This window comes from Branchiostoma lanceolatum, chromosome 14 (assembly GCF_035083965.1).
Source record: "Branchiostoma lanceolatum isolate klBraLanc5 chromosome 14, klBraLanc5.hap2, whole genome shotgun sequence".
Taxonomy (NCBI): Eukaryota; Metazoa; Chordata; class Leptocardii; order Amphioxiformes; family Branchiostomatidae; genus Branchiostoma; species Branchiostoma lanceolatum.
In genome coordinates, this window is record NC_089735.1 from 18,129,261 (window position 1) to 18,149,397 (window position 20,137).

A 20,137-nucleotide genomic window follows, 5' to 3' on the forward strand; every position below is an offset into this window, starting at 1 on the left:
AGTATCTCTCCGGGGAATATAAACGTAGATTTTCAGCAAGGATACATTACTTTTGATGTGATATATTAAACAGTTTTGACTATACAAAAATATACATACATGTTCACCTTTTACATTTTTTCTATTATAATCACACGTTAACGTTGATATAGATTTATCCAAATCCTTACAGGCTCTAGATATATAGGTTATACATAACGTTCCAAAATAGTAATAGTATTTATATATGATTATAGATCACACATAAGATAATTGTCCGACGCCTCAACATTACAATAACTAGGAACTAGATCAAAAGCAAAGCTAACGTATAACTCAAACAGAGTATCGTCGTGATATCCGAAGAATCATCTAGTCTAATTCTGATCCTCTGTGACGTCACACAACATCTAAACGCAAAAGACCAGAGCAAATTATCAACCATGACAGCGAAAACTTTGTTAAACGTTTTTAAAAATGATATTACTGACAATATTTTTTTAAAACATTCCCTTACATTACGGCATGTCGCTAGCTGGATAATTTTACAAGAAATACCAAAAGATGTAAGGAATAACGTTAAGAAGTAGGAGATAATTTTGTTGGCGTTTTGCTGCAGCGTAATAGCAAAAATTGCGGTTTTGACTGAGGACATGCATGTACAGTTGTGCAATTGAGACACACAGGTGTTGTCTTAAGTTTGAGCATCGATAGGCGGCGCTCCTGGAAGCGCTCCTGGTAGCAGCCGCACCCTTTACTGCTCCGCCGACCCAACACCGTTTTTTGTATATAAGTATGCGTCAACCTCACTACAATGTGTCCTAAGTATCAGTTAACGTAATAAGAGGGTCTGGGTCGGAGGCGTAGACCTTCTCAGCTGACGAAGACGCTATTTGGTGTTTCTGCTGGACTTTTGTCAGTGATCTCGAGTAACTACTTGGCTTAAACAATGGCGGCTAGAGGGATTCTACAGTACTCTGTGAGCTTCTTCAGAAGCCTTAAACCAGCAGCACCGCCCATGGATATTCAACTCAAGTATCATTTACGTCACCTTGACCTTCTGCGTCTACGGAGCCCACCACGGGGCCGCCGGGACGGTAAGAACATCGTACGCACCATTCCCACCATTACAGGTCATGGAAGATGGAAGATTCCAAACCACCTTACACCAATCAAATGCAAATCGAACAACCTGTCGAGCGTTGTCAAGGAGCGCAACAACAACAACCAGCCAATAACCCCTTGCAATCATAACTGAAACAAGGTTCAGTCCAAACGCACCACCTTCTATGTGGAATATCGACGGGTATCAGCTATTCTCTAAGCCAAGGATAGGTAAACAAGGCGGTGGAGTTGCTGTTTACGTTGCCAACGAAGTCGGTACATTCGAGCTTGCCATCTCTGTCCCTACTGATCTCGAATGCATATGGGTAAAGTTAAGACCAGCACGGCGACCCCGCGATGTGCCTACCATCGCTGTCTGTGCGGTGTACTTTCCACCATCTTACAAGAATGGTACGGCACTAATCGACCACCTGACTGAATCAATTGATTGGATAAGAGTAAAGCATCCGCGCCAGTGGAAGGAAGCTAATGTTATACCACTTCCCAAGTCCTCACCACCAGACATTAACGAACTCAGACCGATCTCCCTGACAGCCCAGCTTGCTAAACATTGTGAACGCTTCGCCGCAGACTGGATAATGAACGACATAACCAACAACCTCGACCCCAGACAATTTGGATGCAGAAGGAACAGATCGATCACTCACGCCCTCGTCAGTCTACTCGACTTCCTATACAGTTCATCATCAGTTCCAAACTCCATCTGTACATTGATAATAACTGATCTATCCAAAGCATTCGATCGGGTCGATCACACCACCGCAATCCAGTGTCTGATTGATTTAGGAGTACGTCCATCCCTTCTTCCCTGGATCTGTAATTTCATGTCCAACAGACGGCAAAGAGTGCGCTATCAGGGTAACGTGTCTGACTGGCAACATCTCTCTTGTGGAGTCGCACAGGGAACTATCCTGGGACCTATCATCTTCCTTTCACTGATTGATAGCGCGTTTCGTGACGTTACAAACAGGTGGAAGTATGTAGATGATATGAATCTCACCGAGGTGAGATCTATCCACCAACAATGCACATTGCAGATCTCTCTTAACAGCCTCAATTCCTGGGTGAAAGAACACAAAATGTTAATGAACTGTCGTAAGTGCAAAGCACTACATGTCTGCTTCACTAGAACCCCACCTACCCCTGAACCTCTCCTCATCGATGGACAGACCCTAGACACAGTGGTTCATGTTAAAGTACTCGGGCTGACCATCCAGAATGACCTAAAATGGGACATCCAAGTAGACTGTATGATATCTACCGGGAACAAGAAACTTTTTCTGCTGCGCCGACTTAAGAGGTTTGGAGTCTCAACGGAAGATCTCGCATCTGTCTACACCACGTACATCCGACCCTCTGTGGAATACGCAGCGCCTGTGTGGCACTCCTCCCTAACTAGCACCCAGTCCACAAGACTCGAACGATTTCAGAGAAGAGCGTGCAGGATCATTCTTGGCACAAAGTACATAAACTACATCTCGGCACTGACCACTCTAAACCTCCCGTCCTTGTCTGAACGACGAGTGAACCTTTGTCTCTCTTTTGCAAAAAAACTGTTAACCTCAGAGTTCAGAGACTGGCTCCCCCCGATAAGAAGTCAGATATCCGGCCGACGGACGCGGAATTCAGACAAACTGGACACACCTGCCTGCCGAACGAAACGTTACAAAAACTCTGCCATCCCCTATATGACTGAACTTTTAAACAAACAGGACTGATCACTTCCCACAGCAATGACTCTTACTAATATCTAAAGGGTAACCCAGACATGTATACGTTTAGACGGCTATATATATATTGAGAGAGATATATGTTCTGTAAGTACAAAAGTTAACTCTAGCCCTGTGTTCAATCCCAAGTTTTTTATGGTTGAGAAGTCTTTGATACTCGCTTATAAGCAATGTGTATATACCAGTATTCCATGTTTTTAGAAATGTAAATACCATTTTAATTCGGACTCTACCATTTAGAGTCTGCGACCGTGGTATCTCTAATAAAGATTTCAAAAAAAAAAAAAAAATCCGGATGTTGGTATCTGCGTTGCCGGTGACTTCAACCACCTGGACACCCAACAATTATGCAAAGGCAACGGACTAGCCCAAGTAGTGAACACACCAACAAGGAACGGGGCTATACTCGACCTCGTTATAACGAACCTAGGCTACCTGTACGAAGCTCCGGCTTCACTACCACCGACCGGGCAAAGAGATCTCAACCTCATATTGATGAAAGCAAAGGTACAGAATCACAACAATCGCACCGTAACGAGATCTGTCCGACCATTTTCGGACTCACAAATCAAGACATTTGGTCAATGGATTAGGTTACACGAGTGGAAGGAAGTGCTGTCTGCCCCTGATACACAATCCAAGACTGATGCCTTTTACGGCAAGTTACTCAGTAAACTTGAAAATCACTTCCCTACCAAAACCATCAAGATGCACTGCAACGACAAACCCTGGCTTACTCCTGAAATAAAGGGCCTTGTACAACAGAGCCAAAGGAATTCGTGGACAAAAATGGAACCACTTGGAAAGACCTACGAAACAAGATCCAAAGAAAGATCAATAAAGCAAAGGAAAGGTTCTATAAAGACAAAATACAAGCACTGCGATAAGACAATCCCGCCCAGTGGTACCGAGGAATTAAAACGATGCTCAACATAAATGTCAATGATTCACCAATCTTAGTAGATGGTATCCATCCGGAAAACCACAAGGAAACTGCTAACGCAATCAACGAGGTACTCTCTCAAGTGACGAGATCATTACCGCCGCTGGATCCTAGCCAGCTTCCTGCATTTCTACCAGCGTCTCCACCTGTTCAACCATGGGAAATGTACAGGAAACTTAACAACATCAAAGTCCACAAAGCGGGGGGTCCCGACGGTGTACCCACAAGAATCATCAAGGAATTTTGCATATGAATTAAGCACACCGATGACTAACATCTTCAACACCTCTACAGCGGAGGGTTATGTACCCACAAAATGGCGCCAGGCCAACGTAATTCCACTACCGAAAACATGCCCACCTGACATTAATGAACTCCGGCCAGTATCACTAACGCCAGTCCTTGCCAAAGTGGCTGAAAGTTTCATCACCACATGGGTACTAAGCGACATTACCCCTAACACAGACGAGAAACAGTTTGGATGCGCATATGCGTAAAGGGCAAATCAACCACTCACTGCCTAGTTGACATTGTGAACCAGCTTTCAAAGACATCAGATCAAACAGGTTCAATAAGTACGCTCGTTCTAGCAGACTTTGCTAAAGCCTTTGACAGGGTTGACCTCACAACAGCAGTATCGTGCATCCTGAATCTCGGTCTACGGTCATCACTGACACTATGGCTCACCAGCTTCCTGTCGAACAGGAGACAGCGAGTCTGCTATACGAACGACTTCTCAGCCTGGCAAGACACAACATGCGGCCTCCCACAAGGGACGGTACTAGGTCCAATTGTATTCTTGGCCCTGATAAACAGTGCAGCTGATGACACGGTTGCTGCAAGGTGGAAATTTGTAGATGATTTAAACCTGATCGAGAGCTACAAGAAAGGCGAAACTCCTAAGATTCAACAAGACTTAGACAATCTCAGCCAATGGTCAGCAAATCACAAAATGTCACTGCATCCCAAGAAATGCAAAGTAATGTTCCTGTACTTTTCGAAAACAGTTCCCCCACCACTACCAACATTATCAATTGACAACCACCCCCTTGTAGAAGTTAATACAGCAAAACTCCTGGGCCTACATATCGAAGCTAATCTAAAGTGGAATGCCCAAGTTGATCATATGGCAAAAAAGGGAAATCAAAGACTTTTCTTCCTCCGGAGACTGAAAACATCCAAAGTCAGTCAAAAAGACCTCGTCACCATCTATAGAAGCTTCGTGAGACCAACTTGCGAGTACGTGGTGCCCGCCTGGGAGGGAAGCATTACACGTGCACAAAGAAACCGGATTGAAAAAATCCAACGTCGTGCCTGCCGAATCATCCTGGGTCCTCAGTACAACAACTGAACCGAAGCCTGCAATCTACTAGGCCTCGAACCACTAGATCAACGACGAGACCGACCGTGTGCAACGTTTCACCGCAAACTCTTACGCTCACAGACATTCAGAGCATGGTTGACCCCCCGCCGTGGTGATGTAAGTGCCCGAGAAACTCGATCGAGCAACCAGTTGGTCACGACCAAAACGAGAACAGAACGATACAAAAAAAGCCCCACACCCTATATGGTATCACTGCTCAACACAAAAACAGACTGATCATAGCTTTACCCAACTTGAACAATACTTGATTAATATCCGAACAATGTAGCTTTCATTGATTTCAACATTTGTCCGCAAGCCCCGTTTGATCTGATCTGCCATAACTTTGAGCTCAAGTGATAGCCAAACATCATATCAGATGTATGTATAGTCACAAATATGTAAAATATGCGGCTTATTTCTGTGGTCTTTGAAATCATAATAGAGATCTGCTAATCATCATGAGTAAGTAAATGTTGATATCATACAGATTACCATATCAAGAATATTTCCAGTTTTAACGTTCTGAAATTGCTTTCGGCTTCGTTCAACGGTATTGCTCAGTGCAAGTCCAGTGTAGGGCACTTCTAGGTACTGAGCTAAGTTGACAAGGTGAAGAGTTACATTGTGTAGTGTTGTACATTGGTTTTGAAGACTTGTGGGTTGTATTTGTATGTGGAGTACTTCCCTAGACGAGATTCCTATTTCAGAAGTCCATACTTTTGGACTTCTGAAAGTAGTGTAGTGATGTGTGCGAGAAGAGCAAGCAATGTGAGTTCAACGAAACACTCAAGCACTGGCCATGAAAGTTCTGTAGAAGAGTGCCAAGGAAGCGACGTTTTGCTTCTGGGAGAAGGAATACTTCTGACTGGACTACAGGACGACACTGCTTCCTTAAAAACACACGCAACCTGCACCTGACAGATAAGAAGCATATACAGGTGTTTCACCACCGTCGTCTACAAAAGAAACACAATTGATCTATGTTTATATCCGTCAGTATCGTTTTAAGCCTGCCTTGTAGATTTGGAATGCATTCTTTATCATAGCTTTTTCGGGTTTTGTTAAAACGTTCCATATCATCACCCCCTCCCCCTTACAATGTCTCCTTGGTTTTATTCATAGTGCTGTTGTTCATTGTCTTTAAGGAGATGACGTTCTTGAAGTTCTCTCTAAGATGATTATTGAAGTATCCGTACACTATGGGGTTGACCACACTGTTGGTAAAGGCTAGCCAGTGGGCCGCTGGGTAGACGTAATCGTGCATAATCTCTGACTGCGACAAGGACAAAGCGTTAAAGTCGTCCAGCAGCCAACACGTGTACAAGGGTAGCCATGACAGCGCAAAGTGTGACACAATCATGATCAACATCTTCACAACCCTGCGCTTCTTTTGGGCATCTGCGGCGGCCATGGGGGTCTTTACAACCGGCTTTTTGTACCACAGTGTGAGACCGATCTTGATGTAGAGGCAGGCGTTGAGGAGAAGAGGGCCTATGTAGCACAGCACGAACAGAAAGCCGCTGTAGATCTGCTTCGCTTCCACAGAGGGCCAGAACTCCCCGCAGATGTGCATGCCCTGCCCCAAAATCATGATGACTTCGTCACGTCTGATGAAAACCTGAAAGTCGAGAGAGAAAGGAGAGTTTAGATTGGTCTGAAGGTTCATCTGTGACGTAATATACATAACAAATTTACACGCTTTTTCCTTACATAAAGTTAAGCGCTTATCAACAAGCTTTCGATCCTTCTTTTCGAAAGGATAAAGACGTTTGGAAAATACATGAGTTGCATACCAACACAAGCTTTCTTTTACGCTTATATGTCACCGAAAACGTCGTGAATTCCATATTCCACTGCATTTAAAAAAGAAGCTAAACCCAATAACAAATGTTTTGGATTAGAAGTAGCGCTAATTGATTGCTTTCATTTCACTTTTTGTTCATTTCATTATTGTATACAATACCTTGTCATTATAATTATCTCCTCTCTGCGTATACTTGCTATGAGCCCTCGGGCATGAATTTGCAATAAAGTGGATTATATTATAAGGATGGCGTAAGTGTAGGGATTGCGTATGCATTAGTCAACATTGATGATCTACGTTTGAATTTACACGCTTCGATGTACGACAATGACGTGAATGACGTATTTTAATCGTTATCACTAAAGGAACATGACTTTATCATTAACAGATTTCAAAGTGACGAGGAAAATATCAGATACTGAACATTTAAATGGTGCACATTTTACAGTAGATTTTGAATGATATTTTAGATAAGATGGTTTAATATGTTTGTAATGCTATGATAAATGGTACATTTTCTATTTCATTTAAAAATGGCAAAGTCAGCCATTTCATTACGATAAGGCTAATAATACCTCATCCTCCTAATGCCCACCCTGCTGTAGGTAGGTTGGAAAGTACAAAGAAGGTGTAACGGGCAACACATTTGTGTACCAAAAAAGGGTATCTCCCTGGACTGTGGCATGTTTGGAAGCCTCGCTATGTCCTAAATTGCATTTGTGTTACCGTTGACTTTACAATGTAAATATCATACAAAATGTACAGATATGACTAAGAAGACAACAAAACACACAAAACGTAAAAGGATTCGTTTTTTATCGATGAAAGTCGTTGAGCATTCTGTCAAATCGCTCGGTCGCAGCGAGGTCGTTAAGATGCCGCGGGTCCAGTGAGATGCCCGCTTTATGCTTTGGTCACTATTGGAAAAAGGAGCCCCGCCGGGTAGTTTAACGGGCTGTTATTTCCACTTTCGGGCGTGACCGCTACCTGGCCCCGTGGGACACTCTGCGGCCACGGCCAGGCCCCGGGAATTTAAAAACTTGGACCCGGTAACAAATAAACGTCATTATCTAATCGCAATCACACCGAGAGAGAGGTACCCCCTGGTATCCGGCAGCCTACCGGGACAAATTTGTGGCTTCGGGGCCCGACCGGGGCTACACCCCCTACGGGCACCGGTGCGACACCACAGCAATACTGTGAGCATTGATAGTTGAAGAGCACCAGATGTTTAATACAATACAAGTCTTTACCTGCGGAATCATGATTGTCAGGGAGAGAATCCAAATGGCAGTGATAATCCCAAACGCCTCCTTCACTGTCAGCTTCCGCTCAGTTGGATGGATGATGAGGCGGTGTCTGCAAAAGAAAACAGAATAAACCATCAGGTCACAGCAAGTAAATTTTATGGTTGACATCCCCTGCAGACTCCAAATTTAATGCAGGAGGGTAAAAAAAATTAGATGGCCAAATTTTCAAAATAGACACCATACAAGTTGTAACAAGAAGCGACAAAACATGGTATCACAGTCTTCTATTCCTTTATTCAAGAAGTGCACAAAGTGACACTATTGTCACAGTGGTAGACTAGTATTACACACCAGGTTGGCGACTACACTCATGGCTACCGCATCATTGCCACATTTACAACTATATATCGACCTGGTTTCACTTCCACAACTACAGCTATGACTACCTCACCAGTGTCACTTCTACTTGTACAATCAAGGCTACAACACGACATGTTTCCCACGTTGGTACTTGTTGACCATCTCCAAAGGGAAGAAAAAAATCAGGCGAAACTTAATGAGCGCGCTGACGTCATTCAACTTACTTGCTGTGGCCCAAGTGCGAATAGTAACCCTATAGCTTTCATTCGAGCTGCATGTCTATGAACGACGTCTGTTGCTGTTTAAGTACGCTATCAGTTCACTGCCGTAAGTGCCTCTGCCAGTCTGGGTGTTGACAAAGAAGAATGTTGGTGCCAATCATCCTGTGAACCTCCTTTTAAAGTGTACGACAGGAAGGCTATTCTCACACTTTGCTCTTAGGCCAGCACTTAGGTCCTACCAGATGCTGAATACAAATAGGCGTCCAGTGTCTTGAGGTTTCGTACGGGGTAACTTTATGGCGTGAATAAAGTCGCATTTAATTACGCCGTAGATGTACTGAGACTATTCTGTAAAGTGGTTTAGCCTGGGGCCGTAATCTTAATAGTCCCATTGGTACATGCAGTCGTAATCAGAGCCTTCTCACTTTGAATATGTTCACAGTTCTGCTGCATATCTTTACGAGTCCTGAGCAAAGCTGTTTTGTTACCTTTACCAAGAAGGTTATGTTTTCGGCTCCCCCTCTCTCTCGCTCATTAATTCTTGCCCGATTTTGAAAAAAATCCCTCTCAGGAGATGGCCAATATGAAAGTATAAAAACAAATTATTCCGTGTGGTAGCCTTGATTGTACTTATAGCAGTGACACTGGTGAGGTAGCCATGAGTATGCTTGTAGAAATGAAACAAGTTCCATAGTTGTAAAAGTAGCACAAATAAAAGACTGTTGTGATACCATATTTTATCGACTCAATTCTCGTTACAACGTTTATGGTGTCTATTTTGAAAATTTAGCCATCTTTTTTTCGAACCAACTTGTTTATTAAAATTTGTAGTCTGCAGATGTCATCAATGAAATTCACTTGTGGTCCTCTTATTTCATACAACGAGGGGTGTATACGCTTCCACTGCTTGCGTAACACTCCTACCACCATGCATGATTTGTCTGCAAAGTGCTTCTAGCCACGGATACGTAGATTTTTGTAAGAGCCAATTACAATGTAAACTGCTAAGTCATAACTTGATTGATTCTATTTCCCAAGCGCTTCTCGCTCTAATGGACTCACTACATTTTAATGGAGAATTACCCTCACCCTTTTGCACCTGATGGCTTTCTTGAAACAAAAAATACATTTCACTTAGTTTAATTGTCGTTCTCTGACACTGTTGAGGTGAGTTATGAAACTTGAGCGTCACGAAGCCCTTGGACATTATGGACCTCATTGAAGCTCACAGAGGTGTTCATAGACAATCAAGAGCAGCATATACTGGCTTGTTGATTGATCACGGTTGCTGGAACAAACTTTCACAGCCTGTCGCTCAAACTTATACTTGTTGCGCCGTGGAGCAGCCTGAACATCTCTGCAAGTCACGACTTTCACAGCAACTGCACACAACTTAACGGAGCGAAGAACATTTAGCAAATGATGCACAGTACTTTCAATCAGGAACAATTACGAGTCCGGGCCACATTATTTAGCGACCTGTAATTGCATCCAAAGAGCAACGAAGAAGTGTCCGTTGTCGTTACTGTTATGTGCATGGTTGGTGATTAGTCACGGGAATTGCTTCGTTGGAAGTTTTAAAAGCCAGCAGGGGCTAATCACGACCACGATCAGCTAGGTTGAAGAGTAAAGCGTACCACAGCTGCAAATGGGCCTCTAAGGGCTCTTTCACATAACTCACAGGGTGAGCCTGTCTTAGTTATAGTCGCCACGTCGTCTCCAGATGGCCACGAAATTCAACTCTGAAATTTGCACAAACTTGAGACAAAAAGCAAACAGGTGTGAAAACGATTACTCCAGAAGACCAGGATAGATTTTTAATTTCCTCTATGCTTAGACACGCCTATGTGCCACCTAGCATTCTGAACGTTGTACTTGTCCCGGTATGGAAGAAGCCCAGCTGTAATGCTTCGAACAAGGACAGTTATCGTCCGATTTCAATTGCCAGCCCCTTGTTAAAAGTTATCGAATCTGTACTATTGACAAACCTTGACGATTTCCTATGCTCCCCGAGCAACCAGTTCGGATTTAAGAAGAAACATGGAACTGATCTATGTATATTTGCCCTCAAAGAAATTATTCAGTATTATCGTCAAAGGGGCTCTCCTGTATTTGCATGTTTTCTGGACGCATCCAAAGCGTTTGACCGTGTGAACCACTGGACATTGTTTAAAAAACTTATGGATCGAGGGGTTCCGATGTACCTAGTTAGATTCCTGGTCGTGTGGTATAGTACGTTGTCATTCTGTGTCCGGTGGGGCCACACCCTCTCGGATACATTTACCGCTATGAATGGTTTGCCTCAAGGCAGCATATTGTCACCAATCTTGTTCAATGTGTATGTATCCGATTTGAGTACCGAGCTACTGAGGTCTGGAGTTGGTTGCTATGTTGGGGACACCTTAGTCAACCACTTGATGTACGCGGATGACATTTGCCTCGTCTGTCCGTCTGTTAAAGCGTTGCAGAGACTGATCAGTATTTGTGAGCTATCTGGAGCGGATATTGACATGTTGTTTAATGAATCGAAAACACTATGTATGTACTTTCCGTGTCGCCGCTTCCGCATGAGTATGCCTTTGCCGCCGCTGATGCTGTACGGTACCGCCTTAAAGTATGCCTCTTCTACCACATATCTTGGGTATATAATTACCCCTGATCTTTCGGATGACGCAGCAATCCGAGCTCACGTCAGAGGCTTTTATTCTCGGGCAAACTCACTCCTCCGGCGGTTTCGTTACTGCTCAGCGGCGGTAAAAAGTGAGTTGTTCTCAGCGTATTGCTCCCCGATGTATTGTGCCCAAATCTGGAGTAATTACAGCGTGAGTGCGATCTCCAAGCTACGAGTGGCTTACCACAGCGCAATGAAAATGCTCTTTTCCGTCGGCAGGCATACAAGCACTAGTTGGTTGTTTGTGAATAACCGGACCGACATGTTTGACGCAAGGCGTCGCAAGGTCACCTACTCATTTGTAACACGCCTGCTGTCGTCTGACAATGATATAATTAGAGTGCTTGTACACTCGGACGGCTTTTGCCATAGGCATAGCACATTCTGGCGACATTATGTAAAGTATTTGTAAGTGTAGCTTTGTAAATCTTTGTTCTGTGTCTGTTTTTATGGGCCATGGGCCTGATACAAATAAAATAAATAAAATAAATAAAAAGATTGTCTTGATATTTGGTATGTGGATAGAACTTGATGAGACCCTTAACGGATCTTAGGCCGTCTACTTCTTTTCTATGTTTGAGGAGAAAGGAGGCGCAGCGTTTTCACTTTAGTTTCGCGGTGAGCAAAAAGAACTATCTTAAAAATCATTAGTTCACCAAATAGACCTTCTGATCTTCGTCTATTTGACAGAACAGCGGTTGAGCATTAGACATAAGTGACATTTACCCTGCGGCGTAAACAGACATCCCACCGTCTACTCGGTAGTAGGTGGAAACTCTGGTATTCTTGGATATCGTTTGATATCTAGTTAATGATACACTTAAGCACAGTCTTTGAAACTTAACTTTGCACTAAGACCACGGGCTAAAGGCTGTCTGTTTCGTTTTTCAGCATTCAATACAACCGTTCTTAGTGTCTTTGATCTATAAAACCGGGAAGAGAACACATCTTGAAATAGCTCTAAATAGAATGGTACTAGATAAGGTGGTCAATGGACGACTAATCAGAAATACAGACTATGAGTTGATAGATAGAGCCAAATCATTTCACAATTTTGCTTTGAAGTCAGTTCAATAAGAATATTGTTTTAGGACACCAAAGTGATAGTGATATCGAACCAGTTTAGTTCACTCTTTAAAGCCACTGGTTGTGACAGAGAAGACAGATGCCATGTACAGCTAGTTTCATTGTACCGGAGAAATTCCCAGTTCTCTTTTAAAAAGCACAATGAACAGTGGATCACGGCTTAACGTCCCGTCCCATTGGAACTGCAACTCTTTCTATTAGCGTGCATGTCTGGTGAGTGGTCCAGAGGTAGGGTCGCTAACCACTGGACTGCTTACGCCACAAAGCACACTTGTAAATCAAATATTTATTCTTATTCTGCAAAAATAATTATTTTGTATAAATCAACGTATACGCAATGAAAACTGCAACGCTATATGCAGACCATCATACGCACTGGCAAGCTTCGGCCAGTTCAAGACAAATGTAACAACAATCTAGTTCTAGAGCTAAAGCCATTCATGTCTAGGCATATCATGGCAAATGACAAATTGGGCTTTTCTGAAAGGTACGGTAGATAAAGTGGATTTAGACTAACACCGCCGTGAGTCCGATAGGTAAAAAGAGTGGTAACCCGGCTTCTCATGACAGATGAGGGGGATTTCCTGAATGGACGAACGGTGCTCGAACAGATTGAGGTTAAAACCGCCGGCACGACCCAAATGCTGTTTTGCTGATCATACACACTGATTGGAGGCAATATTGAAAAAAACAAACACAACATTTTTCCCGGCATGACTATGATAGAAGCTCTAGATATTTATTTACATCGGTGCCTTCAATGTACCAACGGTGCAGTACATGTCCTAACGTATTTTAGAATAGATGTACTTGCTTTCAAATAAAGATAAGACAGCAATTCTGAAATGAGGTCACGGAATGGCTGAAAGTATTCAATTAATCAGTGTCGCTCTTGTGTGGGTGGTGGTTTCATAGAATCGCCGTAAGGCAAGAGAGCATTCATTTGTGAACTCTTATTGGAGAGCAAACCTTTCATTAGCGATTTACCACATGCATAAAGAGCACCCAGTATACGCGTGAATATTCGTTTCCACAGCCAGAGGGGGTAGCATCGTCACGCTTATGCACAGAACATGATATACAAAACAATAAATTATTTTGTCCTTTCATATCTTGTTCTTTGACTTTGAAAGACTTCGCTCTCATAGCTCGAAATGCCCTTTTAGCTTACTTGTATTCATACACATAGCAAACAAGTTACTATCACCATAACATTTTTTCGCACACAACACGAACCTAACAAAGAGGGCATGCCAGTCATTTCACTGCGGCCCGACCGATGATATTTTCCTTAAGCACTTTGTGTAAGCCGTCTGGTTCTTAATGCAGTGATAGGCAGTAGATTGAAGACTATGGATAAGATAGAAGTGATTTAGATTTGTAACACGAGGGTCAGCAACCCTTAGGGTAAGTAAATCGTGTCTTGCTGCAAACATATTCAGAATTTAGGAGCTTTACCCAGGCTTTGGCTCATCTCTTCAGGCTAGGATACACTGGTTGTACAGAGCTTTCCGATGATCGCTATGGTGGATTTGCCAAGAGATCGGCTGATGGATGGTGTAGACATGACTGAAACATCTGCACCACCTTGGCCTGTTGGATGACCCACATGCGTCAACAAGCCCATTACGATTGGGATGTATGTACTCAAGGGATATCAAAACCAGTGGCATCAGCGTCACATAGTCCAGGAAAGCAATATCGCACCGCTCCATCAAATGTAGGAACCTTTGTGCAAGCACCTTTGCCAACCATTATTGTTTGCAGTGTAAGAAAATATATGGACTAAAGAAAGCTGCCGATAGTTACACAGTCACTTGTGCAACTAGAGTGCATCATTCACGAATAGGTTGTTACTATGGTTATAGGTAGTTACTGTGGGGAGTAGGCTGTAAATGCGTGGCTGTGGACATTGGCAAGGCTATTGAATGTCATTTTATCGTTCTTTTGGTGTGATAGATCTAGCCGCCCAGGAAAAGCCCTTTCTGGCCTGCAAGCGTGGCTCGTTTGATAAATATACTATCTTTTATAGCAGGTAACATAAGCTGAAGTGTTGCAAATACAGTCGTCCCACGAAGGACACTGATACCTGAGGTAAGCTTTTACTATACGCTGTGCGGATTACATATTCTACACTCGGGTATCGTTTCGTCTAGGCTCAAGATACACCGTTCTCGTGGTTTCAAGATAGTACAAAGTGCAATAAGTGGCAATTGGGCCCAATTTGGCTTGTAACATTACCAGGTACCTAAGCTCAGATTCGTTAGCAACCATTCTTAAGCCCTTGGCAGCTTTGATATTTTATAGATCACGTCAAAAGTTGCGGCGATATGGTGTAAAATAATGCACAACAAAATACACTATATTGCAAGATACTAAAAAAATACTAAAAAGGTTCGAATTATCCGTAAACGATGATAGATAATATGTTTATCTTTCATTTATCTGATAGTTGGTACAAAAATGATTAAGTTGATTGATACGTTCATAGCTGTTATTTGAAATGTGCAAGACAAATCAACCACTGAGACGAAAAGATATGCATATGTACATAAAAGGCCATGTCAGCTAGGAATAGTGCTTTACCCCATAGACACTAGTGACGTCCTGAGTGACGCAGGCACAGCCGTCACAAACACTAAGGAGATGGCCTATGACATAGTTGGGAAACGTGATGAGTGTTGTCCCACACGCGTAACACTCCGTTATACTTATATGTCAGTTGTAGTTTTATTTATCTTTCAGGTAAAACATTCGGACAACATAACTTTTTTTCAGTCAGGAACGTTTTTTTTAATGTTGAAGTCACGAACACGACTATAGCAAACAGCGAAGGCATCCTGTTGCACAGTGTGAATAGAAGAACAAGAATATCTCATACAATGGAAATCTCATAAGTATGAGGAACAATGCTACAGTCGGTTCTCAATGATAAATGATAGAATACTGTTTGTGTGACGCTTGTTATCAAATTGAAGAGCCAATATGTAATTATATATAATTAAATGTTAATCGGAGGTTGTCATCCCGGTGTGGGCTACATATACGTGATTAGTCGGGGCGTGTGCGTTCCGGATGAATCACAAAGTTATAAGTAGATTTTGATTACATTTTGGCAGTGGGTGGATTGAATCTATTGTGCTTGGTTTGCGAATCAGACTGCACCGTACAAATGTCATGTCAAACTATCGGGGCATGTATGGTAACGTTTGGTTGAGTTCCATAATACCTCTCTAACGATATCACTTATTTTTTTGTATGTGAACATGTTATGTAATATGAAGCTATCAACCATACCACCTCTTTGCTAAGATGAATACAGTTTTCTCCAAATCAATTAAACAAGCCTGCACACTTCGAGTGAATTTTCTAATTTTTTTCTGTTCATTCCCCTCTGATATTACAAAAATGCTTCCTCAACTCTGACCTGGGTCACCATTTTGTCAATGAGATTCGATTTTGGTCTCAAATCATGCCAGATCCTGCATGCGTTGTAAGTAGAACCGCTTTATATGTGTAATAAAGGATTTAATCCAATTTCAGACCGGGGTGTGTGTCTTGAGGCCCGCGCAGGCAGTCGGTATTCTAAATCTACATCATGCACCCGTCATACCTTTGCCAATGCGACGACGCTAGGACGTCCAGGCATTTCTTAACTTGTTTTGACTTCCCCCATTGACATTGTAATATTTCAATCCTATAATTGGTATGATGTTGGTGTAAGCAAACCATTAAGCACAATGCTGAAAATTATAAACTTAGAATCACGCCCAACATACCTGTCGAGTGCAATGGCAGTTAAGGTGAACACAGAAGCTCCGATAGCCACGCCTTGGATGAGAGGTGTGAGCTTGCACAGGCCGTCTCCAAACTGGTTCTCTGAAAGTGCAAAATACAGTCGTCAATTTGGGCCCCTAGTGACTTTATATGCTACTGCAGTGGAACTTCAGGTTTTAGATACGCCGTGTTCTATACAAACTATATGGTTGGTAGATAGGTCCAAAGAGGGAAAATAAGTCCTGTAGGTATGGGCTCCCGAGCCGCTTTTTTTAGACTGCAACAGCCGATTTTGTTTCAAACTTTGAAAGAGAATGAATATGATAATAATAAGTGTTTGACGGATCGTCATGATATATATGAAGGAAGATAGCTCAAAAGGTGATTTACCTGCTAGTTATGCAAATCAGGATATCATTTTCATAATCAACAAGAGTTCGGAGACCTCAAATCTCCATGAAATGTATATTATGCAAATAAGGCCCACATTTTCATAATTGGCATTCGACCATGTTCACTGTCACATAACTTCCGAATGACACGCTCAAAACAATATCTCCATGAAAAAAATCTCTATTTTTCATGGAGATAATGAGGACAGTTTATAAATCCGCTCCATTCCTTTATAGGACTCTCAAACACATGGCATATATGTAACTGAGAAAAAGAGGAATATCGATACATAGTCACAGTCATGAACGTGTATGATCTCAGAGGAAATGGATTATTTGCCTTCAAACGTTCGTGTACGGGGCGTCATTTGCTATGTGCAGGGGATTTAACTATTAAACGGCTAAACTGTTTCTAACGTTATATAATTACGATATTACTCCTACCCGTGTCTGTCCTCATGATACTGTGCTAGTAAAGATGTGGATCGGGATTGAAAAATTTTTCCAGGGATTTGAATCGGCTGGTTAGCAAGAGGTTAACAGGATAAAATCAAAAGAGAATCAAATAAACACAATTCTCCAATAAAATCAAATAAACACAGATGACCACAGCTAATTGATAAGATATTCAACGTACGCCCCCATTGTAAAAATGGCCATGAAAACTAGCCAAATGAAGCTCAGTACTTAAAAAGAACAGAACAGAACAGAGCGGTCGGTGCAGTACCCAATATGTGTGTCGAGGGAACAAATAAGAGTTTAAACAGAAAAAAATGGTGAATAAAAATATTCCTTTTACACAACCTAGTGATATATATACCCGATGTTTCGGTGACCACCTGTCATCTTTATCAAGGTAATTCAGACTGGTTCACATGGCACTGCATCAATAGATCACTTGGTTGTGTAAAAAGAGTCTTTTTATTCAGTTACTTACCAACCTGATGAAGCGATTCACGAAGAAAAAAAATGCTGTTACCCAAATGACCAAAGTATACTTCGCTGGAATAAGTGTATATTATGTAAAGGGTATATCTGAATGCACGCCAGCGACCTAAGCTTAGTGACCTTCATCTTCTATCATAGAAATGAATTGGCTCGGAAGGGTGCCAAAGGAGAATCAAATAAACGCAGTTCTCAAAAGGTCTGCCTAGCAAACACGTTTGGGAGAGAAAAGTGCTGTTGTGCATATGACTAAAGCTGGCAGATATCATTTACATGTCTTGTGTATTTGATAGTTGTTTGCGAAGGCCTGTGTAAGTCAACGTGCCCTTCATCTTCCGCCTGTGTAAGTCAACGTGCCCTTCATCTTCCATTAAAAGTGCAAATATTGGTTACAAATCTGTCAGTCAATCAAATAACCCAGTCAATCTAAAAAAAAAACAAAACGCTGGCCTGATAGCCCTAAAAGCCGACGTTCAAGCCACAGATACTCTCTAAGCAGCGTAATTAATGCAATTTGAGAAGAGGCAGTCTTTAAACGAACGCCGGTATTTTGAACGTATGCGATTCAAAGTGACCTTCATGTACCATTTCTGGATAGATTGGTGGGAAATCTACAAACGTGTATACCACTTAACCAAATCACGTGCAGTTCTTCAAAGGAACAGCAATATTTCCGGATTGATATTGCAATGCTTAATGTTCAGATCAAAGCCACTGACACTTAGCCGTAGAGATACAAACAAGTATCTGGGGGAAAATTGCTTTTGATGTTTTCTTGTGTGTTCAGCAAGTCAAAGTAGTATTCATCTTCCATTACTGATTGCATGTATGATAGTTTGTTTCGTATTGCCCTTAACACACCGGCTTTGTACATTTAGTACACGTTACGTAAGACCCCAACTATTTTCGAGAAGAGTGTCCCATCCAAGAGGTCGTCCTTAACAACCCTAGTCAACAACACATACCACCTTGTTGGAGAGGGAAAGAGTCAAAATATTAAATAAAGTTTAAGCCAAAGATACCGAGTCTAAGCTAAGACCATGCTTAATAAAAAATGCTCTGGGAAAGACATATTTTCCACACAAAGGAAGCATTTATTTCACTGATGAAAATCATTTTGAATTTTGTTCAATTCAAAGTGACCTTTATCCTCCATTAAACACTTCTTTAAATGTTGTTTTGGCATTGTTCTCCCTTCATCTTCCATTTGTTTAAAAATGATTGACAACAGGATCGCCTGACAGTGAACCATCAATGCACGTTTACGACAACAAGAGGTAAGGCGAGCTGTTGGATTGGCACAGCGAAGGAAAAGCTTTAGGCCATGGGCAGCCATCTTATTTCGTTATCTTATGTAGTATACACAGCAGACGTGCAGAAGCACATCAATGAAAAGAGTCAACTCATTATCATTATGTTAAAGGAATGCCAAGCAATATTTATACATGATAAGTTCAAACAACACAGTCACAATGTAAAGCGACGTCCAGGAAGCTTTTTGTAGGCTCGCTAAACTAATGGAAACGCCTCACGGCACGTTTTTGCGCGGTTTTGAAATGCTGAAAATATGAAGTTATAACGCAAATGAGCTCAACAGTGTTAGTAAATGTCACTAATATAAAGATTTCAGCATTTTTCTAGTTCCATTTTTGGCCATAACATTGCTTTTTATCACAGGCTAATCGCTATGAATATATAGATAAGTGTGGCAATTAAAATTATTGCCATGGCGAAGGTGTCTGGGTTGATCTTACTTAACTGTAATGAAAGTACCGTTAATACTGTTTCAAAAAATGAAGGTAGCTATGCAATGCTCAAATAAAGCAGGTAATGGCCAGTTATACTGAAGACAACTGAGTTTTGAATTAGGTAATGGCCAGTAACACTAAAGACTACTGTGCTTTGAATAGGTCATGTCCATTAATACTAAAGACAACTGTATTCTGACTTAGGTAATGGTCAGTAATACTAAAGACAACTGTGTTTTAAATAAGGCAATGGCCAGTAATACTGAATGTAACTGGTAATGCTCAAATTAAGTAGGTAATGGAAAATAATACCAAAGACAACTGTGTTTTAAATTAGGTTATGGCTAGTAATACTAAAGACAACTGTGTTTTAAATTAGGTTATGGCCAGTAATTCTAAAGACAACAGTGTTTTAGATTAGGTTATGGTTAGTGATACTAAAGACAACTGTGTTTTAAATTAGGTAAAGACAACTGTGTTTTATAGTAGGTAATGGCCAGTAATCCTTAAAAAAACAGTGTTTTATAGTAGGTAATGGCCAGTAATACCAGAGACAATTCCGTTTTGAATTAGGTAATGGTCAGTAATACTAAAAGACAACAGTGTTTAAGATTGGGTAATGGCAAGTTATGCTAAAGACAACTGTTTTATGGAGCAGTTGATCACTTTCCGTGCTGCGGCACGTTTCACATCCACACTTCTAGTATGCCCTCCATGAAGGCAGACTACGTAGATGTCAA

General features: G+C 41.8%; 1 protein-coding gene across 1 annotated transcript in view; it reads right to left on the reverse strand.

Annotated features, from left to right (window-relative positions):
• Nucleotides 1-3,114: 3,114 nt before the first annotated feature.
• Nucleotides 3,115-20,137, reverse strand: part of LOC136448697 (neuropeptide FF receptor 2-like) — a 30,995-nt gene continuing 13,972 nt past the window's right edge. The window contains exons 3-5 of the mRNA XM_066448337.1: nucleotides 16,315-16,414; nucleotides 8,201-8,306; nucleotides 3,115-6,761 (exon numbers count right to left, since the gene is read on the reverse strand). Of these exons, the coding sequence (XP_066304434.1) occupies nucleotides 6,237-6,761; nucleotides 8,201-8,306; nucleotides 16,315-16,414 (731 nt within the window). The 3' untranslated portion in view covers nucleotides 3,115-6,236. The remainder of the gene's footprint in view (nucleotides 6,762-8,200; nucleotides 8,307-16,314; nucleotides 16,415-20,137) is intronic.